Source organism: Cupressus sempervirens, chromosome 11, assembly GCF_028749045.1.
Source record: "Cupressus sempervirens isolate cs-2001-9-10 chromosome 11, ASM2874904v1, whole genome shotgun sequence".
Lineage (NCBI taxonomy): Eukaryota > Viridiplantae > Streptophyta > Pinopsida > Cupressales > Cupressaceae > Cupressus > Cupressus sempervirens.
The window spans coordinates 276630572-276654244 of NC_143128.1; the positions used below are offsets into that span (position 1 = coordinate 276630572).

Sequence of the window (23673 nt, forward strand, 5' to 3'; positions counted from 1 at the left end):
GCAGTTGGAGGAAAGAAATAAACAATACAATGCAGTTTTCAAAAACAATTACATGTCAACATAGCATAAATTATTTCCAGTTCGGCGAAATAAATAAATAATAGAATTTAATTTTCAGTAGTATCTCTAAAGTTAGAAGGATGTGGTTCCGAAATTGATCATAACATTCTCACAACAAAATGTTCAACATTGTTATTAGTTTTCACCGCTCTTCGTTGGTTTGATGAGTATGTAAATGTGCTTTTCAAGTTGAATGTCATGGTAGGCAATCTCCGGAGTTGAAGACCATGCATTCAATTTTAACAAACCTCTAAATATGATAATTTGGTAACTGTATGAAAGTAAAAATTGTAAATGTCGTAGAGTCTGATGAAAATTTGTACAAATTTGAAATGGGTGTTGGTTTTGCGTAATTACATGTGAATGTTGCTGTACTAATCTAGGTTAACCAATGCCCGTGCATTCAGAAACAACCCAAGTATCTCTGTATATTTGTTTTAATATTTATAAGTATATCAGAGTTGTACTACGCAAAACTATCCTGTATTTTCAGCTACATTTTCCCTAAAATCTTACAAAATCATGTAATAAAAGTGTTTCTAGTATGTAAATATAGTGTGCAAAATCATGAAATGAAAGGGAATTCGGTTATGTATATACAGGGAAGGAAAAAAATCTGATACATAATAAGAAAACTTGTTCCCAACACACAACAGTAAAAGTGTTTTCAGAGTTATTCGGAGAGGTTTGGATTCAAATTTCGTCGACTGTTTTATTGGCTCTCTCTGCTGTAGTTTTGCTATTTTTTCCTTGGGTGCCTTTCTTGTTTTATGGCCCTTTCTTTCATACTTATGTGGCTGTCCTTGTTCGGTAAGGTTCTGAGGTCCTTTGAAAATCCTCTTTCAGTCTATACTCCAATAAAAATTATTTATCAAAATTAAAAACCCATTATCTATTACAGTAAAACCAAATTGTTGTATCCATAATGCCAGGTTTCCAGATTAACTGACATCATAATCACTCTTAGATGTGGGATAGAGCAAAGGTCAATGATACAAATTGTTTGCGATTCGGTGAATAAGGGTACAACCATATTACATGATATGTAGTCACTATGAGATGTGCGTCCCAAGCAGAGACAAGGTCTCCAATTTTTGTTATTTCGTTCAGTATTCATCGGTCATCTCCTAAGGCCTGGTTGATCATCGATGGAGTCATCTCTTCATTTTCAGGTGAGAAGAATACAGCAGGCAGCATTATTTCTGTGCTTTTCAGCTCTGGTGTTGATGGAATTGAAGCGCTTCCAGAATCTTGAGCAGCCAAATAGTTGTTGTACTGCCAATCTGTGATGTAACCAGGGCGAGAAGCAATAGGTATTTCCTCTACATCACCAGTCAGCATTGCTACCACTCGAGACATTGACGGGCGCATTGCAGGCAAAGCTTGTGTACAGAGAAGGGCTACTGCAATAACTCTAAGGACTTCTTCTTCTATGTATGTTGTTCTCAGTTGAGGATCCATCAATTCCAGCAGTCTCTCTTGCTCATGCAGTTGCCAAGCCTGTGATTTGACCAGCAAGGTGGTGGCCATTAGTAATGGTCATGCTAGACTAAGATCAAAATTACTGCATAATTGGCGAAACTTTAGTACACTAGTACAAACCCATTCCAGAAGGTAGACACTCTCTCGTGGCAAGGTTGTCTCTGTATTACTCCTACCGCTCACCACTTCTAAAGCAACAACCCCAAAGCTGAAAACATCAGCTTTTTCTGTGAGGTGACCTCGCATTGCATACTCCGGAGCCAGATATCCTCTTCAAATACAAACATTCCAATCAGATCATGTAAAAGTACGCAGGTCAGCTTCCAATTGTTTACAAATGCTTCAAAATGTACAGTAGTTTCATTAATCGGCCGCTAAAAAAAAATTGATTCTATACATGTAAAAGGAAAAGAAGATATGAACAGATGAATAAGAAAAGCTTGTTCATATATGATCAACAGCAGAACAATATATTGTTTTTCAACGAATATAAGGAAACTTCATCTGTATCACGTCTTAGAAAATTGAAGTCCAATACTTATAACTGATCTTACATTGTGCCGGCAACTCTGGTACTGATATGAGTTTTGGTATCATCAAATAGCTTAGCCATCCCAAAATCTGCTATCTTGGGGCTCAAACAATTATCCAACAGGATGTTACTTGCTTTGATGTCTCGGTGCACTATTCGGACACTGGATTCCTCATGAAGATAAGCAAGCCCACGTGCAGTTCCGATGCAGATGTTGAGCCGAGTAGGCCAGTCGAGGTGGATGTCAGATCTTTTATTGCCTGCTAATTTGCAATGATACTATGTGAGCGGATACAAAATAATGCTTACAAATCAAGGTAAGTGGGGTGACCATATATTGTTACCGAATAAAGCTTGTGCAAGACTGTTATTTTCCAGACATTCATAGACCAAAATACGATGATCTCCTTCTACACAGCACCCATGCAATTTAACAAGGTTCCTATGCTGCACTGCAGATATTACAGCTACTTCATTTATAAACTCACGCTTTCCTTGCTTAGATTCAGATGACAGTTGCTTCACTGCTATTAATTTACCATCTGGAAGAATGCCCTGTTCCATAGTCAAGCACAAGAAAAATCAGATAAACTTCAATCAGAAATCTAAGGATATAAATGATTTGTAATTGGAATGAACAAGGAGAAATTAGTAGGAAGCATAAATAATGGAAACATTATTTCTGCTCTCTAGAATTTATTTGTATACATGAATTTAAAACAAGTGAATGCAGATACTGGAATACATACTAACATACCTTATGAACTGTACCAAATCCTCCCTGGCCCAGCTTGTTTTCTTCATGAAAATCACTTGTTGCATTCTTCATGTCAGCATAGCTGAAAATGTTAGGTTTTGTGTGGATTCCTTTGAGTGCTGATAGAGAAACGAAGTGTGATGTGTATCAGTACCGTTACCAAATTCCACCCAATTAAAGCCAACGCAATTGGAAGAAAGAGATAACTGGAATTCATGAACTTTCATCTCCTAGAATCTCTTGCCACTACCTTCTTGTTCCTGACTGCGTGCTTCTGAGGACTTCCTGACTTTCCTCCACCAGAAAATGGAAAAACCAAAACATGTCAAAACAGCGACTATTCCACCAAAAACAATTCCAATTACTGCTCCACTCTTGATTTTCTTTGAAGGGGAGTTAGAAATTGGTTTATTTGAAACAGTAGGAATGAAATCTACAAAAAAAAGGAAAAATCAGCACATAAAATGCCTAGGGTTTTCAGCAATGTTGTAAATTATATAAACAAATTTGCAGATCACTGCTGAAGAATGCATTGAATGAGTATGATTCTCAGTTTTATACACAGTCCTCAACCCAACAAAAATCTTCTTAGTTCTATAAATTGAATAAAGTAAAGCTAAAAGGTCCAAAGTTTTCTTTACCAGGTGTAACACTTATAGCTGATATTAAAGGTCCATACGTTCCTTGTTTTGTAATACAGCATGTTCCCTTCCCAGTCCAGAAAAAATGAATTTCAAGGAAATTTTCTGTCACATTTGTCTTGAAAGATCGATCAACTGCTATAAATGAACCTCCTGCTTCCTTTTTTATGTTGAAATTTGTCAATACTTTATTCCCCTACAGCATCAGAGGACAAAAAGTTGAAGAACTGAGGTGCAACGAACTATGCAGAACTAGAATTTACCCAGTGAGAGAACTAAAAGTCCAAGTGAGGATGCAATATGATTGTCAGACTAATGTTTCAATGTCATTCACACTAACCATTTGCTGAAGAGCATGAAAGAAAAAAGTGCAGAAAATAATCTTTACCCTTCCTCTCCATGTACAATAAGAGGAAATTGATGGGCACCCTTTTCAAGAGAAAAAATATATCAAACCATCAAAAAAGTGACTTACCTGAACAGAAACATCAAAAATCCGTTTTCCAAGACTCTTCCAGCTTCCTGTGTCTAGAATATCTATTTCAGCAAACTGTAGTTTTACTGTGTATGGTCCATTTTCAAGCCCTAAACCATAGTACCTCAGTGAACTGGGAGATAAGCGTGCTGTTTGGTAGAGTTCAGTATCTAATGTATTTGTAAATTGAGATTGACTAGATTGTGTAAAATTATTTGCAGAATTGTCCAGAAAATTTCCTGTATTGCTGACTCCCCACTTTTGTGTATCACTCACATAAAATGAAGCAGCATTAAGTGTTTCGTTCTCACTTTCATAATCAATTCCAAGCTGGGAAGTCTTTTGTGAGCCGCCACAGTTTACTGCAAATTGAGAATCTGAAAATTTATAAGCCAAAATGTAAAATCAACAATATGTTCCAGCAGTCTCTGGAAGGAACAAAATTTATAAGCCAATATGTAAAATCAACAATTTCTTTCTTGTGAGGAACAAACTTTAGTACAGTACCAACTAAATTAAATGATTCATTCATAGGAAGAAAAAGCATCATTGTCATCCTTTGAATTGTTCTTGATCATTCAGAAACAGTTGATTTTTATTTTGTTTCCCAGAAAGAAATGGTCAATTTCGATGTCAAATGTTTATTCTTCTTTTTCCTCCTAGCCAACCTCTTCAATATGAAAACAGTTGAAGAAATGGTGAAGATTTAAACTGCATTGATATTTTCTTTTGCCACAAAAATTCGAAAAATAAGCATTTGATCCTTGTGGTCACAAGTCTGGAGAGTTTGGCATTACTAATCCTATTCAAGTCCCTCAAGTCTATTTACTTGTAGTCTGTAGAGATCTGAAATACGAAGCCTCTATAGCATAATACTAGCATACCCCATTTCAGTCCTTGCAAGTGTGAAATCCTAGCACGAGACCTCTAAAGTGCACTCCTAGAGAATTCTGTGGATAATTTTGTTTACTTGTTACAATCAGCAACATTTTAGCCTAATGAAGAGGATGAGGAAACTGGAAAAATATAGAATAGCTTTCAATAATAAGTGTTCAGAGCCCTTTTTGGTGAGGTGTAGAATCACCAGGCTTAAATTGAAATGTATATGTATATTGTAAGGGTTCTTGTACTCAGACATGACAACTGAGTTTGAAGACCTTTACATTTTTATGACAAACTTTGAGGAAGAAGTCCTTTGGATTGCCTCAGTATTTGTAAGTTTTAATAACTCAGAGGCATTTTGGAATCCAAGCAACTTGGCCCAGTTTTCAGTTGAAGACAAAGATGAAGTTTGGTAGGTGTTATGCAGACTCAGACCTGTTACTCCATATGAACTCTGAAAATAGCTTGTTTGTCCCTTTTGATAATCAAAATGAACAATTCAAAGCAGTAGAAGACTGGAATAACCAATAAGGGAATTTCATTCTATTGAAAGCAAAAAGAATGCAAAAAAATGGTGATGCACTCATGCTTGACCAAATAAATATCTTACACAAAGGCTATTTATCTTTTTCCTCTATCTTCTGTCTGGAACCCCTTCCCTGTTTCTACTTTTCTTTCTCCAAAAGCTACTCTGAAGAACCTATGATTACTTCTATATCTCCTATTCAATCATGATCAGCCTTCACTTATTTTTAGACCCAAAATAGAAATAACTGATCACTGTAACTTGAGTTATCCACCAGAAAAATGGAGTAGTTTAACAAATTGATAAAATTTGTAAAACTAGTTCCTAAAATGACTCTGTAGAAAACAAATATGGAGGGAGCATTTAATGTAGTTGTTTTGCATCAAGGGGTGTTAGAGATTTGAACGAAATTCCATATAGAATCAAAATAATGTTTGTTAAGTTACAGTGACAGTGCCTGAACTTCCCATACTTTAAGTCCAAATGGACCTTGGATACTGGCTCTAAAGTTTTCTTGGTGCTCATCACTATTCATCTTTCCAATAACTTCATTGTTGCTGACAGAACATGTTTCAACTACATGCCCTACAACTTCTTCTTAGCTTACTCCCAAATCTGATTCCTGCCCCAATGCTGGGAATTGTGTCTAGGAATGACAACTAAACATAGAGAAGATAATCTTTGCAGTCACTACTAAAATTTCATATTTCTTGTTTTAGTGAGATATGATGAATAATAATACATTTGTGATACTGAGGGAAATGCTTGGGAAACAGCTGGAAAGCCTTTAAAATGCCTTGGTATCCATAAAGTCCCAAAAGATCTTCAAGATGTTTCTAGGCACCTCCTAACATTTTTGGGCACTTGTAAAGAGTTTTATCTATCTTTGGAATATCAAAATGGTGAGATGTGGACCCACAATGACATCTCTGCAATTTGGATGAAAAGATTTTACGTAGAAGATAAAATTTGTAAGGATAGATAATGGCAGTGAATATTGCTCCAATGATTTTCATACATTTTATAAAGATTGTGGAATTAAGAGACATAAGACAACTCCATATTCTCCACAACAAAATGGAGTTGCAGAAAGAATGAATAGGACCTTAACGGAGAAGAATCGAGTATGCTAAGTGGTACTGAACTAGTACAAAAGTTCTGGGTTGAAGCTATAACCACTACCTAATACTTGGTAAATAGGTCTCCTACTCCAAATCTTGTTGATGAGACTCCAATGAAACATGGTCGAGCCATATGCCTTCACTTAGACATTTGAGAGTTTTTGGTCATGAGGCATATGCTCATGTGCCAAAGTAGAAGTGGGCAAAATTGGATAACAAAGATGTTAAATATAGATTCAACAAATACAATATTGGCCTCCAAGAATATCAATGATATTCACCAATTACTCAAAAGGTTTTAATATAACATTTGATATCAAGAGTATTGGCCTCCCAGAATATCAATGATATTCACCAATTACTCAAGTAAGGTGTGATATCACATTTGACATCACCAGTATTGGTCTCCCAGAATATCATACGATATTCGCCAATTACTCAAAATAAGGTTTGATGTCACATTTGATATCAAGAGTATTGGCCTCCCAGAATATCAATGATATTCACCAAGTACTCTTTGAGTAATGGCCTCCCAGAATGTTGAGATGCAAGACATTCACCATATACTCAATTTGTTTGATCTCATAATACAAGTTATTGTAAGATCGTCACCTTACAATAACTTCTGCAAATACAAGTGACATCATTTGGAAGTCGTCACTTCCTCATGATATACACAGGGGGTAGGCCCATTAAAATCACATAATCATGAGGCATATTCATTAATCATTGTCCTCTTGTCTGCTAGAATTTATTTATCATGGAGAACCCATCACAACATGGTTTACTCCCTCTGAATCAATATGATCAAGATCACCAAAGGTTGACTAAATCATATCATCTCTCCGCTCCTTTAGACATATGTGCCAGACTCCCTCTGCATCTCAATCTCACTCTTCCTATATTAACATTCTTAGAGGAAAAGATCAAGGCAAATAACTCTTCTAATACATACAAAATTCCAATTAAGAAGTTGACCACAAAAAATAATAAGAATAATAAAGTTTATTATCCATTATTAATGAATAATTTTCACAATAATGACAGTGGTATTTACATTAATAATGATATATCTCTATTTTCAAAATAACATTATTATTTTATTTATATAAAATACATAATAAGGATATGAACATATATTCAATCCCCACCATTGATTAAAATTTGTTAGTTTACATACCAAATTATTATTTGTTATATCAGTTACAAATACAAAATATATATAAAGGCATTAGAATATACCTACAATGCATTGGTAAGATAGATGTACCTCTTCACTCCTCCATTGCATTCTAATAAACCGTTGGCATGAATTTTGTTTGCACAACTTCATTCTAAATGGTGTTCGATTTTGCGTGAGTGCCACCTCATTACATTTATGTGTTGGGGTGGTGATTGTATGAGATAATCTTCATATCACATTCCACCTTAAAGTCCCTTATCCTATGCTGACATGGCACTTGATTCCTTTATATACCACCTCCCCTCAATCCATGCAATGTCTTTAACTTTGTTATATCCTTCATACTCGTATATTAATGATGGGACCCTTCGTGATTACATGGCACAAGATTTCTATAGTTATGTAACTTAGTTCTTTTTGTTATCTTCTCCCATCAATCTACTTCTCTATCCTTATTAATGTTTTGACTCCATTCCCTAATCTCTTTCCCTAGTTTGATTACTGAATAAATCCCGAAACATGAACTATGGTATTATCACTGCAGTCTTATTTGCTAGGTAATCATAATTGTGATCATTCTTTAATTTTATTTTGCGCCACTTATATATTATTATTCTCCACCATTTTTATTAGATGTCTCTGAAGAGAGTTCTCACTGTGGAACTCAGACATTGGCAAGGATACGATTTGACCAATCCCATCTGCAATGATGTGTCATTCCCTCCTAGGATATGCGTTGACCAATTGCTTCCTGCAATGATTTTTCACAGTGAGCAGATTGCCTTGGTTACATTAGTTGCAGCTTCCTCTGTAACCATTGCCACTTGTCTCTTATATGCCGTTGCCACTACTTGGAAGTAATTTCATATATTTTGTGTATCACTCAATAAGCACTGAGAACTAATTGAAGAGCTGATGCAAAATACCTTTATTATTTGTCTTTACTACTGAGGAGATGGTTGACGCTTGCTCACCTTAGCTTTATTGCGAGCCAGAAACTACCCATTATTCTTGTCTCAGCCAAACCAATTCTAGTTTGAGGGGATGGGTTCATCGGCAACAATTATCGAGACTTGTTTGTTTGTGGGTAACGCTGACCATCTAATATGTCATTTAGCCTCACCGTTTCAAATGTCAGAAAAAACATTAATTTATCCTAACAAAATATATTTCAGATTCCTTTATATACCACCTCCGCTCAATCCATGCAATGTCTTTAACTTTGTTATATCCTTCATACTCGTATATTGATGATGGGACCCTTTGTGATTACATGGCACAAGATTTCTATAGTTATGTAACTTAGTTCTTTTTGTTATCTTCTCCCATCAATCTACTTCTCTATCCTTATTAATGTTTTGACTCCATTCCCTAATCTCTTTCCCCGGTTTGATTACTGAATAAATCCCGAAACATGAACTATGGTATTATCACTGTAGTCTTATCTGCTAGGTAATCATAATTTGTGATCATTCTTTAATTTTATTTTGCGCCACTTATATATTATTATTCTTCACCATTTTTATCAGATGTCTCTAAAGAGAGTTCTCATTGTGGAACTCAGACATTGGCAAGGATATGATTTGACCAATCCCATCTACAATGATGTGTCATTCCCTCCTAGGATATGCGTTGACCAATCGCTTTTGCAATGATTTTTCACAGTGAGCAGAGTGCTTTGGTTACATTAGTTGCAACTTCCTCTTTAACCATTGTCACTTGTCTCTTATATGCCGTTGCCACTACTTGGAAGTAATTTCATATATTTTGCATATCACTCAATAAGGACTAAGAACTATTTGAAGAGCTGATGCAAAATACCTTTATTATTTGTCTTTACTATTGAGGAGATGGTTGACACTTGCTCACCTTAGCTTCATTGTGAGCCAGAAACTGCCCATTTTCTTATCTCAGCCAAACCAATTCTAGTCTGAGGGGATGGGTTCATCGGCAATAGTTATAGAGACTTGTTTGTTTGTGGGTAACGCTGACCATCTAATACCTCATTTAGCCTCACCGTTTCAAATGTAAAAAAAAACATTGATTTATCCTGACAAAATATATTTCTCAGAAGCTCGATAAGCGTTATATATATGGTGACCTTGTATGTTTGAATTATTTCACACTTCACCATACTGTCATTTCATTCAGATTTACACATTGTCATGGTAAAACATATTCATTGATGTTCATCATAATTGTTATTGTTTATTTTAATAAGTTCCAAAGTCAAATATCTGATTTAGCATCCCGATTGTAACACTGCTCTAATACCATGTTGGTTTTATTGGATTGTTGCAAATGTACTAAGCATTGCTTTAATGTGGTATGTGTGTTCCAAATGCAACATCCTCTTTTAGATATATATTAAAAATATGTAAATGAATAGACAGGGACATGTCTATTTGTTAATCAGATAATTAATAATATATTTAATCATATATATATATATATATATATATAACTCAATTATATAATTATACATATGTTCATCTAACAGAAGCTATCAAACATTAACAACACCAAGAGCGAGGGACTGGCTTCAAGAAGGACAAGACATCTTGAGATTCTTGAAGGAGAACTTACAAAAGGTGTAGAATCAACAAAAAATGTATGCTGACAGACACTGGATCGAGAGATGTTTCGAAGTGGGAGACTTGGTCTATGTCAGACTCCAACCAAATAGGTAATCCTCATTGAATGCAAAAGGGAAAGAAAAATTGAAGCCACATTTTTATGGTCCTTATCATGTAGCTTGTCGCATCGGTGAAGTTGCCTATGAACTAGAACTTCCAAAAGGGAGCCACATCCATAACGTCTTCCATGTTTCCTATCTGAAGAAAATCGTGGGGTAGAACATTGTAGTATCTACAAATCTTCCACTGCTCAATGAAGAAGGAAAGCTCGTATTGGAATTGGCCGAGATCATTGATGTACATGAGAAGATTCTATGGAACCATACCCTAAGGGAATATTTGGTACGCTAGAAACACTTGCCGTTGGATTACGCGACTTGGGAATGTGAACACATTCTACAGCATCCGGCATTACATTTTCTTGAGGACAAGCAAATTTTGAGATGGAAGGATTGTAATGTTCCCGTGATAAAATAATTAATTAATCAAACCTTTGTTCATGGGCCGATTGATTTAGTATATCTCAGACCCATTTTTTATTTTATTGTTTCCATAGGTTTGGCCATCGGCTATATTTGTAAACCCTCGGGAAGTTCCTCGAAAGGGTATTTAAGCACATGTAGGTAGTAGTTGGTATGTGATTTGGATTATTTCTTTATACTGCTAATTCCTGTTGGGATTCTCTATTGTTCGCCATTTCGGAAGTGAAAGATCTTCCCTACTTGGCTTTTGTTGTTTCGGTGGGAATCAACCCTCACCTTATTGTGTCTTTGTGTGTATTTCTTGGCTCAGATCTGGCAAGTCAGAGCATCATTTTTGTTTACAAGTCATATAATTTCAAGAATATATGTGTGTTCGGACTACATTATTATTTGAGTTTGTTCTATGTATTGGCAAGAGGGCATTTGGTCTATCTCTTGCATCATTTCTGCTCCCACACTTGACCTGTACCACTTTCAGCCTCTTACACCTCACCGTACATCTCCATCACTGCATGGCATCTTCCCCTTCACCACCGTACAACCCCCCCAAAATTACTGTACGACCCTATCATCTCCCTATACCGAATGACTACTCCCTCCACATACTATACAACCTCCTAGTCACCACCGTAAGGTCTCCAACCAAATTCCGACCTTGCTACACTATACAACTTGCAACCTAACTGTACGATCCCTGCTAGTTGATACCATACGGCTTACATTCACAATTGTACGCAACTGTCTGGTTGCCACCGTACGACCACTACCCTCTTTGAACCGTACGGACATTGGAAAGTGCCTCCAGGTGCACCAGAAGTTGATTTTGAAGGTGCCTTTCGAAACACAAGAAGCATAGAGGAAGGACACTCTTGGTCATTGCTGGGAAAGGAACATCACAAATAGTCTTGTTTTTTAGTTTAACCAGAGACAAGACCTAAACCTAAGAATAAAAAAATCTAGATGTGGATACCTATCATTAACAATACCTGCATCTTTGTACTTGGTTTTGAGGAATTGATCATTCCTTTATTCCAAACCACAATTCATTGTACCATGTATATACCTAGGACCCATTTTCCTTCTTTGCAATGAAATATCCTTGGTTACTGCAAGAATCATGAAAGATAATTAACAAATTGATATCTAGTCTGGTATAAGTCAACTAAATCAAACCTCCAATTATTTTCCAATAGAGAGTTACATCCACCCAAGTAGATGAATCATAAATAAATAATTGTAATCCTGATTCCGTAGCTATAGACATGGGTTTGTAATCCACAATTTTGAACTTCTCAAGTAGTGTCTTGGATTGTTTTTTTTAGATACAAAGATATGGTAATTTGTTTGGCATACATTTAATGATTCATTGAGATCATTATTGGTTCTCTCAACCATTTCTTCTAAGTTGTCTTTGATAACTAGATCATTGGCATATACATTGATTATCACAATCTCCCTCCTTGATTATTAATGTTGAGATTTGGATCATATGGATGCCTATTGAAACCATGTTGTAGAATTTTTCATCAATTTTAATATACCAACCTCTGGGAGCTTGATTGAGACCATATAGTGACTTAAAAAGTTTTTATTCCTTTTCTTCTTTACCTAGTGTAATGTATCCCTCTAGTTTGGTCATTACGATCTCTTCCTTGAGGTATCCATTGAGAAATGTACTTTTACATCCATTTGGTATCTTTTCCATCCAAATTAAGAAGCTAAAGAAAAAAGAATTATTGTGGTTTTAATTTTTGTCGTGGCAATAAATGTCTCTCATAAACACTTGGCTACCAGTCTGGCCTCATGTTTTTGGTTAAAGAAAAAGAATGTTTGGAAGGGGCCCTAAAACCTTTGACTACAAAATGTTTCATAAACAAAAATCATTAGTCCCTGTAGAAAAACAACAAAAGATGATCAGCAAACCAACTTAAAAAACAGTGGGAATAGAACATAGAAAATGCAACTCCTTCAAAATACTAGTAGCTTTCAAATATTTGTGGATTAGGTGTTTATGGAGGTCGAGCATCTTCTTAATGATCTTAGACTGATCTTGAACCGATTTGGATTTACCACAAGTCCTTCTTGAAGAAACTTGCTTCTCTCTTAAATAGCTTCTAGAGTATTAATTGTATCCTTCAAACCTTTACTTGTATTAAAACTTTCATCTCCGTTAGAAGAACCTTTTTTCTCACGAGCAGATGTCTTAAAGTTCTTGACTTTGTTGTTGGGGACCTTGAATTCCTCAACGCCTTTTTAAATAGACAACTAACTCACTTTGGCCATTGCATCCATTTTTTAGTGCACATTTAGGACAGTATCCTCCAATTTCTTAATCCTAGCTTAATAGTCATTTGTTAAGACCTTGATGTATATGACAACCTTCTCTAGAATAGACAACATCTTAGAGTTGTTGGCTTTGCTGCTCTAGGGACTAGCCCCTACTTCAATCTTTTCTAGCCTACCTTGAAATGCCTACATGTTTTCATCAATGAGATTGATATCAAAAAGGAACTAACCAGATAATCTCGCATTCACTTATTTACCATCATTAGCCACTTCAATAATTTCCTCAAATTGAAATTCTAACCAAAAACATCATTCTTGTGATCACAGTGTATCTCCTACACTTAGTCCTCAAAAAACATATTATCTCCTTGGCCATGTTGTAAGGGGGAGTTAGCTTCAAAATTTTCCTTAACTACATCATCATGTTCCACCCAAACAATTACTAGAACCCTATCTTTCCCCATCTCCTCTTAAGAAAAATATCTTTCGCTTTCCCTTTGGTGTCAATTTCTCATTCTTTCCACCTTTGTTAGTGTGTTGGGGGGTGGGGGGGTGTTTCTCCTCTTCTTAGCTGTATAATCCTCCTCATCATGAGTGAAGGAACTATTAGACCACTCTTGCGGGGGCTATTTTATTGGAAGATTTCTTGGGCGAAGAAAAATTTGTGATGTTCCTTTCCTAACAATTAATTTAATAAATATTAAAATAAATAAATAAATTACAAGAGACAATTGTTAAAAATATGTTCCCTTTCTAAAATAGTATTTAACAATAAATGATAATATTAAAATGGGCATCATCTTAAAATTTAGCACCCATCAATTTGGAAGCTCTTCAAGAATTCTTTGGCCTCGTTATAGTGATCTCCTAGAACATGGATGCATTTATACTCAATCTACTACCTCTTCTTGATATCTATCCATTTCTAACCATTTTTTCTCTATCCCCAAGATCTTAGAGAACATCCCGATGAAGAGAATCTCTTGGGTTGAGGTCGAGGTCGATCTCAACCTGAGGTATTTTGCCTTAGGATCCTAGGTCCATTTCGAGGTTGTTAATTTGTTTCCTGCTTGGTATAGTTGGCCCTTTTTAATTTTGATCTCGAAATCTCCATAAAAGGGGGTCTTCTCCCTTCATTTGATCATCCACCATATATACAAGCTATCCATTATCATCCATTATACATGCAAGCAATTCATATTTTCATGAGCAAGCATGCATTCAAGCCATCATTTGCAAGTGAGATTTCAAGGTGCATTCAAAGAGTTCAAGTCAAGAAAGAAAGGATTCATTGAAGGTCCTCATTTCATGTCATCATTTATGCATTTCCTTCTCAAGGACGAGCTTTTTTCTTCATTGGAGATAGTGGAGTTGGCCATCAAGGAAGGAGATATTCGCTCACCAACCTTGCACTAGCATTCAACCCTTCAAGAATTTAAGAGCATACTTACATCCATGGATCTATAATTTGGCACTTGTAGATCTATTGCATTTGGTGGAGACATCCTACATTATCATTATACATCATTCATCTACATACAAACATCTATTCATCTTTGTGGATAATGGATCCAAATCCATTCATACCGGTTTGCAAAATAAGGTAAATGTTTACATGTCTTACTTTTCATGCTTTCTCATTTCAAGGTTAATTCTTGAATGGAGGCTTGACTAAGCCTCCTCCCCAACAACATCCATTTTTCATCTGTGTAGGAGAAGATCCATTGATATTCAGAGTGAATTTGGATTTCAGAACTAGGGTTCCTAGTTTCTATTAAACTTTTCAGATCTTATATTTTTGTGTAGAGCAAGTTGAGGACAAACTTGACTGCAAGTCAACCTTGACCTTTTTGTCCTTTATTGGAGGCCTTCAAACTTTTAGAATTGGCAGATCTTAGTTTTAGGGTCCCGGATCTAGCTCTGTTCTAGTTTTTCTCACCATCTGATAGTCGGTTCTTAGATTTGAATTGGCCCCTCCTATTAGCCTTCAAGGTGAGTTTGATTCCTCATTTGTCATTTCTTAGCACTTACTTTGATGTATTAGATATGATCCTTTCATTTTCTTAGCTATCATATGTGTTTTTACATTACTTGTGACTCATTTGGTCAATCTACTTGCACTAAACAAACACATGATCAAATCAATTTATAACACAACATTAAGGGAAAGAATATTCTATAGAAAGAGATCCTTTGAGTATACATCAAGTAGAAAAGGACTTGGATTTAGCAGTTGCATCCTCTTTGGGTAATACAAATCTAATTTGGCCATTTGAAAGGTTATGCTTAAGGTTCCTCTTTCGCTTTCCCTAATGTACATCTAAAATTAGTAGTTCAATATACACATCTTAATCTCTATCTCACTTTTTTATTGCACATCCTTAATTCCTATGATAGATTTTGGTGAACCCACCACTTTCACGCTTCATACCTTTTTGATATTGGTGTTAGATCTTACTTTGCCTAATTGTGTGTTCACCTCATCATATATTTTGTTGAACCCAACTGCACGCTTTGTACCTCTTTTGATATTGGTGTAGATTTTGCATCATTGTGTTCACCTTAATCATACATTTTAGTGAGCTGGTGCTGTTATATTATATATCTTTTGATTGGTTGGTTAGATCTTCATTTTGTTGTCTCTATTTGCATTTTCACATTTAATGCATTACTGCACTTTACACCTTGATTTGATAGCTAGATCTCGTCTTAGAGTTACATTTGGTAGTTTCATTTCTAGATCTACATTATGTCTTTTCTACATTGGTAGTTTCTTTATCACTTTGTGCATGATCTTTATTACTTTGAGTCCCACCTATTCTATTCTGGTTGGAAGAAGTCGTAAACTCATGGGTTCTTTTGATCTCAATTCTTCCTTCTTTCCTAGGAATCTTGATGAGACCAACATGCTCCCTCAGGGTCCTAATCCTACCATGGAGAATAATTCCTCTCATTCTTCCCATGATGCATTATGCTTTCCTTATACCCAAGTCCAAAAGCTTACTAATGAATTGGAGGAATTGGAAAAATGGTTAGCTCATTAAAATCACAATCCCGATACCGTTTGCGTATTGTAATGTGCTCCCCCGTGATATGCTACTTGTTAGATGTTTTTTATAGATTTTTAAATGACCCTTGTTGCTCCATTGGTGCAATGGGATAAAGGAATCAAACATGTTGTAATTATTCTTCTATTTGTACCTCTCTTTTCCTATATGTTGTTACATGTTTGTACATGTGCCATTATTTGTAAATGTGCCCTTGTGTAACCCGCTTGGGATGATGCGACATGCTAGAAGTGAATTCATTTTGGTCTCCGTGATGCTGGCTCCAAAAGGACTCTTCTTTGTAACTCTTAAGTGTCTTTCTTCCATTGTGTTATAGTTCTACTTCCTTTGGGGAATGATGATATTTTATTTTGACATAAAATTCCATATATTATCATATGATCAAACTAACCCTAGAGTTGGTAGATCCCTCCAATGCTCTCTTTTTGTCATGTTATCATATCCCTTAATGTATCCTTGCTTAGGAGAATTTCAAAGTGGAAACATTTCTAGCATGTAGGCTCCATTAAAGCCAGTGCTCCTGTTGAGGCATTAACAATCATTTTAATATGGGGACATACACTCCAATCACATTTTGCACACATGCACTATGTTTTATGATCTTTTGCACTCTCTGGATCTCTTATTGGATTACAAACAATTCTTAAGGCCCGATCCCTTCATTTTTGGATCCCTCTTTAGATTACTAATAGTCTTTGAGGCCAAATCCTTGTATTTGCATCTTTTGACCCCCTAAGCATACACAAATCCTTTGTAAAGTGCCTTGACAATTTTTGAAGTTTTACCCCTATTTTTCTACCTGAGGAATTTTGTCAAACACTTCCCTTGCAGCCTCAGTTTGCTGATGTTTGTTGTTTTGCTATGATTTTTGAATGCCAATGATATTGATGAATACAAATGATTGCAAAATAACTAATTGGAAATCAAAGTGATATGCAACTTCTTTTTATTATTTTCCAAATGCAAGTACATGAAATTCTGATGTAAAATGCACACTTACAGCCAAGACGTATTTTCACAAACACTTGGCATGCATCCTATGAATGACTATGCAATGAGGCGTTTTTACAAACATTTGGCATACAAATTGAACAGCTAAATTAAGTTGATTTCCCTTCAATACTTCAATGTTTACAACGAGTGAATACTTTGGTAACAAGAAGACATATATTACTTGTCAAATGTATCCATCTACAATTGCCAAATGTAAATACCAAAAGAACCTGGAATAAGTAGCTGAGATGACATGCTTTTTGGCTTTGCTTTTTTTTGATTTGCTTTTTCAGACTGCTTTTTCGGATTTGTTTTTTCGGCTCTGCTTTTTCGCTTTGCTTTTTCAAACTGCTTTTTTGGATCTGCTTTTTCGGACTGCTTTTTTGGCTTGCTTTTTCACTTTTCTTTTTCGGATCTGCTGCGAAAACTGAAACCTTTCTCCTTGCCAACTAATGTCAAAAATTAGATGCACGGGCTGAACAAAAATCACTGAATATTATCTCCCAATTAATCACAAATGAATTGGCTGAATACCAATTCCTCCACTCTCAACTAGGGTTGATATCTCACAAATCGAAATTGGCACCTTAGAGTCTTCAAACCCTTAGGCAAGTATGCAAGCACTAAGGCTCTATGCAGAATAGATGAATATGCAACTCAAAATGTGTAAAATGACCCCCCAAAGGCTCCTTATAAAGATTTCACAAGCAACTTTAAGAAGCTTCTAGAGGAATCCAACACTTTATTCTTTTAAGTGACTTTTTGATATTTTATTATGTTAGTCACTTTAATATTAAATCAATTAAATATAAAGTTACTTTTTAATATTTCATTGTTTAGTAACCTTATAAGTAATTAATTTAATATATCTTTCCCCCCTTATTTCTTCCTTTTTAGCCTCCGGGGAAAATAAAGGCTAAAATAAAATAAGTAGCTGGTGCCTGACAAAAAGGGGACATTACATCCTTATGCTTGGATCATTGTTTGTCAAATTTCTTTTTTGGAGAAAGAAATCCTTAAGGGTGTATCCTTGATGGATTGACTAGCATGTCAAACAAACTTGCTAGACTATCAATGCCATCTCCTTTTGCAATACACCTTTGTCTGATTCACAATAAAAGACACAGATCTCATTGGGCAAGGTAGTTATGTTGTCCTATATTTTTTGGTGACAAAATGCAGGTAACAGTATGAAATGTTTTCAACTTAGTTTCACATTTCTTTGAGTTTAGTTCATTAATTAATTGGTTAGAATTGGTCAATCAATCAATTCTAATTGATAGAATGAATCCTTTTACTAAAGGCTTTCCAAGTCCTTTTAATTTTTCTGTTTGTTGAGCCTATGCTTAATTTCAAGCCATCAATGTCATTTTCCTCGTTTTTGAGTGTGTTTGTTGGTTTTTGGTCTTTTGTTTTTACTCAAGTTATTGCTTTCGGTTTTCCCTTTGATTTGGTCTATCTTAGGGCTTAATCGGAGTTGGCAATCAAAAGATATGACCATTGAAGTGTTCGAAAAGTGGACCTTTTAGGTGTAGCTGCACAAATTAAAAATATCATGTTATATTTTGAAGTTGACATTCACTTTTTGAAAAATATAACATAATTCATTTTATGTTATGTTTTTAAGTTACTTTATCATTTCATTTTTTCACTCAAAGTAACTATAGTGCACTTTATGTTATATTTTTAAATTGAGTTGCTTTTTAATTTTTCACTAAAGTGATTATATTAACTATATAGTTTAATCTAATTTTTGAGTAATAAATCAAAACATCTTAATAAATATTACTTTTAAAATGATATTTGCACATACTATATTCATTATATAGTATAAATATATTTATGACCCATTTAAGTAATATTTCTTCAAAAATTAAATTGACATGTGCTTAATTCATCACTTAAGTTGTGCATAACATGTTTAGAAACACATTTTCATCAAAATATGCAATTGCACTCAAAAGGTCCGATTTTGAATGAAAATGCGATTTGAAAACACATAAAACATGTCATTACATATGTTTTAAAATATGTAATGACTCCCAAATGGTGGGATATGCATATTTGAGTGTTTTCAAAACATCTATTGACCCTCAATAGGTGCGATTTTTCCTTGAAGGCCTTTAAAAGAAAAATTCAAAAGATGCACTTGCATCTAAAAGGTGTGATTTTGCTTATCCACTCCATTACATGTAAAATTAAACCATGCAATTACACCCAAAAGGTGTGATTTTGTTATGGAGTCACTTTTGATGATTTTAAAACATGTAATTGCATCTAAAAGGTGCGATTTGCATTTGAAACATGCATATGTCTTCATGAAACCCGAAATTGAAGATTAAAAGGCAAAAAACTTGATGTTTTCCTCCTCCAAGAACACAATTTTCATAAAAAATGCTTAGGTTTGCCCATATAATGGCTTGAAATCCATCACAACGGGGGTGTTTTTGAGTTTTAATGCATATATGCATTTAGGGGTCATGATTTTTCATATCCAAGACAAAAATGACTCATATTTTTGCATTTTTGAGCCATGTTTTTATTAAAAAAAAGCCCAGATTTGGGGCAGTTTTGATCACTTTTTGGCTTAAATATAAATCATTTTGAGGTTTGGATCCATATATATGCTATTGAAGAACACATTTTTTCCTTTGGATGTAAAAAAAGATTCATTTCATGCCTTTTATGAATCACGTTTTTGCTAAAAACGCCCAGAAAATTGGGGTTTTTATCCACTTTTATGCATTTTGAAGTCATGCTTTTGCATTCCTAAATAAAAAATAACTCCAATACATGCATTTTGGCCACGTTTTTGCAAAAAATGGCCTAGAGTTTTGCATGAAAAAACCACATTTTTGTTAAAGAAACTCAAAAAATGGTATTTCGAGCCCATATGTTTGGATTAATGGGGGTTGTTTTTGAGTTTTAATGCATGCTATTGCCTTTGGAGACCACATTTTTGGCTTTCTCATGTCAAATTCGACTCTTCATTGCTCATTATTGTTTGTTGAATGCAAGTATGGAAGAAGTCAAAATATTGTTTCAAAATCTAGATTTAGAGGAGAAGTGGTCTTCATTGAAGTTTATGATTCTTGCTATTTAGGCTTATTAACCTCAAAGTAAGTGGACATTTTCAAATCTTCTCATCAATTCATGCTTATATTGCTATTTACATGCATATTTTAGCTTAAAGTTTCTCACTTGTCCATATATATGCCATGAAAAGTGCATTTTGCCTTTAAATATAATGAAAATTCTCATTTTTATACTTTTGGTTTTTCCCAAATTCCAAATTCGAATTTGCATTTCGAACAAACTTGCTTCTTGGCATGCTTGAGTCTAAGACCAAAAGTACGTGTTTCTTTTGTGCTTGTTTTCATTGTTTGTTTGTTTGTTTTCTTGTTTTTCTTTATTTGGAAGAAATTGAAAGTTTTTTCCCAAGAACTTGAGCACGTTTCAATTCACTCCACCTTCCACCTTGGTGTAGGAGCACCATGGCTACAAGGGTCACTTCATGATCTTGAAGGAGCATAATAGGTAATATGGGTCCAAATGGTATATATGGTCTTCATGTGATGTAAATGTGGTCATTAGAGCCACCAAATATAGTAAAATGCAAGCAAAATGCTAAAATTGAAAAAGTTGCCATATGGGCAAGACAAGGCCTAAAGGGCTAATTATGGGGTTAAATGGTTAGTTTGAGGAATTTAATAATAAATATGTTTTTAAAGGTCATAACTTGACCAATTGAATGTAATGGGGAATATAAAGCTTAAAATATTTAAAGGTTACCAAAGTTGACAATCCCATTGTCAACTTGGCAACACAAATATAGGGACAAACTAAGGTAACCAAGAGTTGGGGAGTTAGTTAGGGAGTTGTAGTCAGTTTGTGGGTAGTTTTTTGGTTTGTGTTATGTTTTGAAGGATCTATTTGATGGGGATCCACGTGAGTATGGAGAGGTAGAGGTGTGTGGGAGTTAGGGAACCAAAAATGTAATGGTTCTGAATCAATACAAGTTTGAAATTCTGCAATTTTCATAATTTTCTCTGTATAACAGTCTGAAAACGTGGATTATTTGGCATTTTTGTTAATGTTGTAGTATTCCCTCCTTATATTAATTGGAAACTACATAGAATAACCTTTGATTTGGCTTTGGAATGAGCAATTTTCATTGAGTATAGTGAAAGTTATTGTTGTTTTTCTGAAAACTGCTATAAACCCTCATTTAGGATATTTCAAGGTGATTTGATGTGAAAATCATTGTTAGACATTGAATAAGGTCTCCATCCTTGGGGGAAAGATGGTGGACATATTGTATATTGATTCCCCCACGTGTTCAGGTATTTATGCAGAGTTTTGGCATGCACTCCATTGAAGAAAAGTGACTGTTGACAGTCAAGTTGGATGAATAACTATCTTGAAAAGTTCAGTCTTAGTACGGGGGCATTATCTCAGACTTCAACTGTTGGATCTCTCCAAAAATTTAATATGTTGTTTATAGTCAAGTTGTTCAAAGTCTGAACGGAGCAATTGAGGAATTTTGATCTGGTTTGAAAGATATAGACTCCTGTGTACAGGTATATCTAAGAGGACAGCAAGGAGGTAAATATGTTGTGTTTAATTAAGAAGTTGTATTTGTTGAAGCAAATGGATATGATGGAGTGTGGAAAGGATTTTGATGGTCTAAGTTTTATGTTCTAATGATGATGTTTATGTAGCAACACATTGTGTGGGTTCACAGGAATCATTGTTAAAGGGCATTTGATCTAATGTATGGGATTGAATTGTGAAACGGTTTGTTTGTTGATGAGTGCAGTCACAAGTGAGTGGGGGTATGATGAAGCATGATCAATTATGTTGATAAGAGGGTGAAAGATCCCTGATGGATCTCTGCTGCAAATCTGCTGTAGATTTATTTTATTTTTGTTTTTTTTCTGTTTATTAATGTTTTCTTGTAGAACTAGACGGAAATGCAGAAGAGTTTGTTTGTTTTTGTGTTTTTGATGATTATTCCACATAGAAATGAGAAGTAGCAAATGGCAAGAAAAGAGTCTGAAAATAAATAACAATATGCAGTAAAGTCAGAGTTGATACAAATCGTAACAGGCAGATCTCTGAATTATAGAGCCAAATAAAAGATCCAGTACATTTCCTCTAACAATGACGCCACAACTGGCTAATGAAAACGGGCTGATAAGATGCAAGAATCTGCTGCTGAGTAACCGATTTTTCTATGTATCCAAGTGCTGCAAATGACAGAGTACAGTTGCAAGTACGGCTGCAAGAAATGGTAGTGTACGGCTACTAGACTTCAGCTCCCATACACCAAAGAACATGCCCAACAAAACAAACTGTAGGCCCAAGCTGAAGTGGCGTCTACCTTCCTTCTGAATACTATTGAAACTATTGACAAACCGATACCTAATGCTGCTGAGGGTTACGTCCTAGCCAGCAATTACCCTGGGGTTTGCGTCCCAGAATGCAAATCGCTCAAGCTGAGCAAATCTGAAAAGAAGTGTTTGAAAAATATGCATAATCATGAGAAATGGCGCCCATCTCCTTATAACCCCTTGCAAAGCAATTCGAACCCTAAAGTGACCCCCAATTGGCGTTGGCTATAAAAATTGAATTAAATCATATTTTAAAGTGACCATGTCACTAGAAAATGACCTTTTCCACCATAGTAATAAATCCGTTCACTGAATTGCCCTGAGACCAAAGAGGAAGATTTAGAGAATTTCAAGACCTTTCCAACGAGCTATCATAACATGGGATACGCATCTAGATGAGGCCAAAATTCCCTTATTACTCCAAAATGACTATTAACTTAGCTTTATTTAAATATTAAACGCTAACTTAGAAAATATTAAAAATATAACCCAAATAGCCACAAACTGCTTAACTGACATCACAAACCATAAAATCATCCTGTCACCTGTCTGTGACTGAAGTTGGAAATCAAGGATCCACTGGCAGTCTCATCCCTAAACTCTAGGGATGCTCCTAAAATTTAGGAAACAAGCCCTATCCCTCTGAAACTGAACCCAAAGGGTCATCTCATGGAAACCCAACCCTGGGCATGATCATACCTCCTAAAAAGTAGGAATGAACCCCATAAATGTAGGAACTGCCTCCTAAAAACAAGGAACGTCACCCAACTGATCAATACCCACCAGAAAACCCAGTCCCCAACACTGAATAACCATATTGGGTCTCTATCCAACCCTGTCAGCCTACAAGACCCCATAATAAGCTGACTCACATGTCTCTGTTAGACTGAGCTAGAGTGGGGACATGACAGAGGACTAATGGGAGTTTTATACAAGGTGTAGAGTCTAGTGGCAAGAACCATTGTTGACCATTGAGAGGTCTATTGTGTGGGTAGGGTCCAAAAGATTGATCCATTGGAGGAGGATATTTTCTAGTAACCACTAGCCTCTGCATCACACCTCTTCGTGCAAGTGCATCATTTCATTCCATATCTGCCATTACATGCCAAGGCACATTGCATCTATTCCTTTCATATGCAATTACACTTCATGAGCA

At 35.3% G+C, this 23673-nt stretch overlaps 1 protein-coding gene across 4 annotated transcripts in view; it reads right to left on the bottom strand.

The window, feature by feature from the left end:
• Nucleotides 1–628: 628 nt before the first annotated feature.
• The window catches only part of LOC149529187 (putative LRR receptor-like serine/threonine-protein kinase At1g56130), a 256167-nt gene continuing 233122 nt past the window's right edge, over nucleotides 629–23673 (bottom strand). For 3 of the 4 annotated variants that reach the window (XM_089811093.1, XM_089811092.1, XM_089811095.1), the window contains 8 exons: nucleotides 3948–4324; nucleotides 3473–3668; nucleotides 3082–3264; nucleotides 2832–2950; nucleotides 2419–2629; nucleotides 2097–2334; nucleotides 1663–1813; nucleotides 629–1560 (listed from right to left, as the gene is read on the bottom strand). In XM_089811093.1, coding sequence (XP_089667219.1) covers nucleotides 1174–1560; nucleotides 1663–1813; nucleotides 2097–2334; nucleotides 2419–2629; nucleotides 2832–2950; nucleotides 3082–3264; nucleotides 3473–3668; nucleotides 3948–4324 — 1862 coding nt within the window. In that variant the 3' untranslated portion in view covers nucleotides 629–1173. The remainder of the gene's footprint in view (nucleotides 1561–1662; nucleotides 1814–2096; nucleotides 2335–2418; nucleotides 2630–2831; nucleotides 2951–3081; nucleotides 3265–3472; nucleotides 3669–3947; nucleotides 4325–23673) is intronic. The other variant, XM_089811094.1, reaches the window with a different exon arrangement.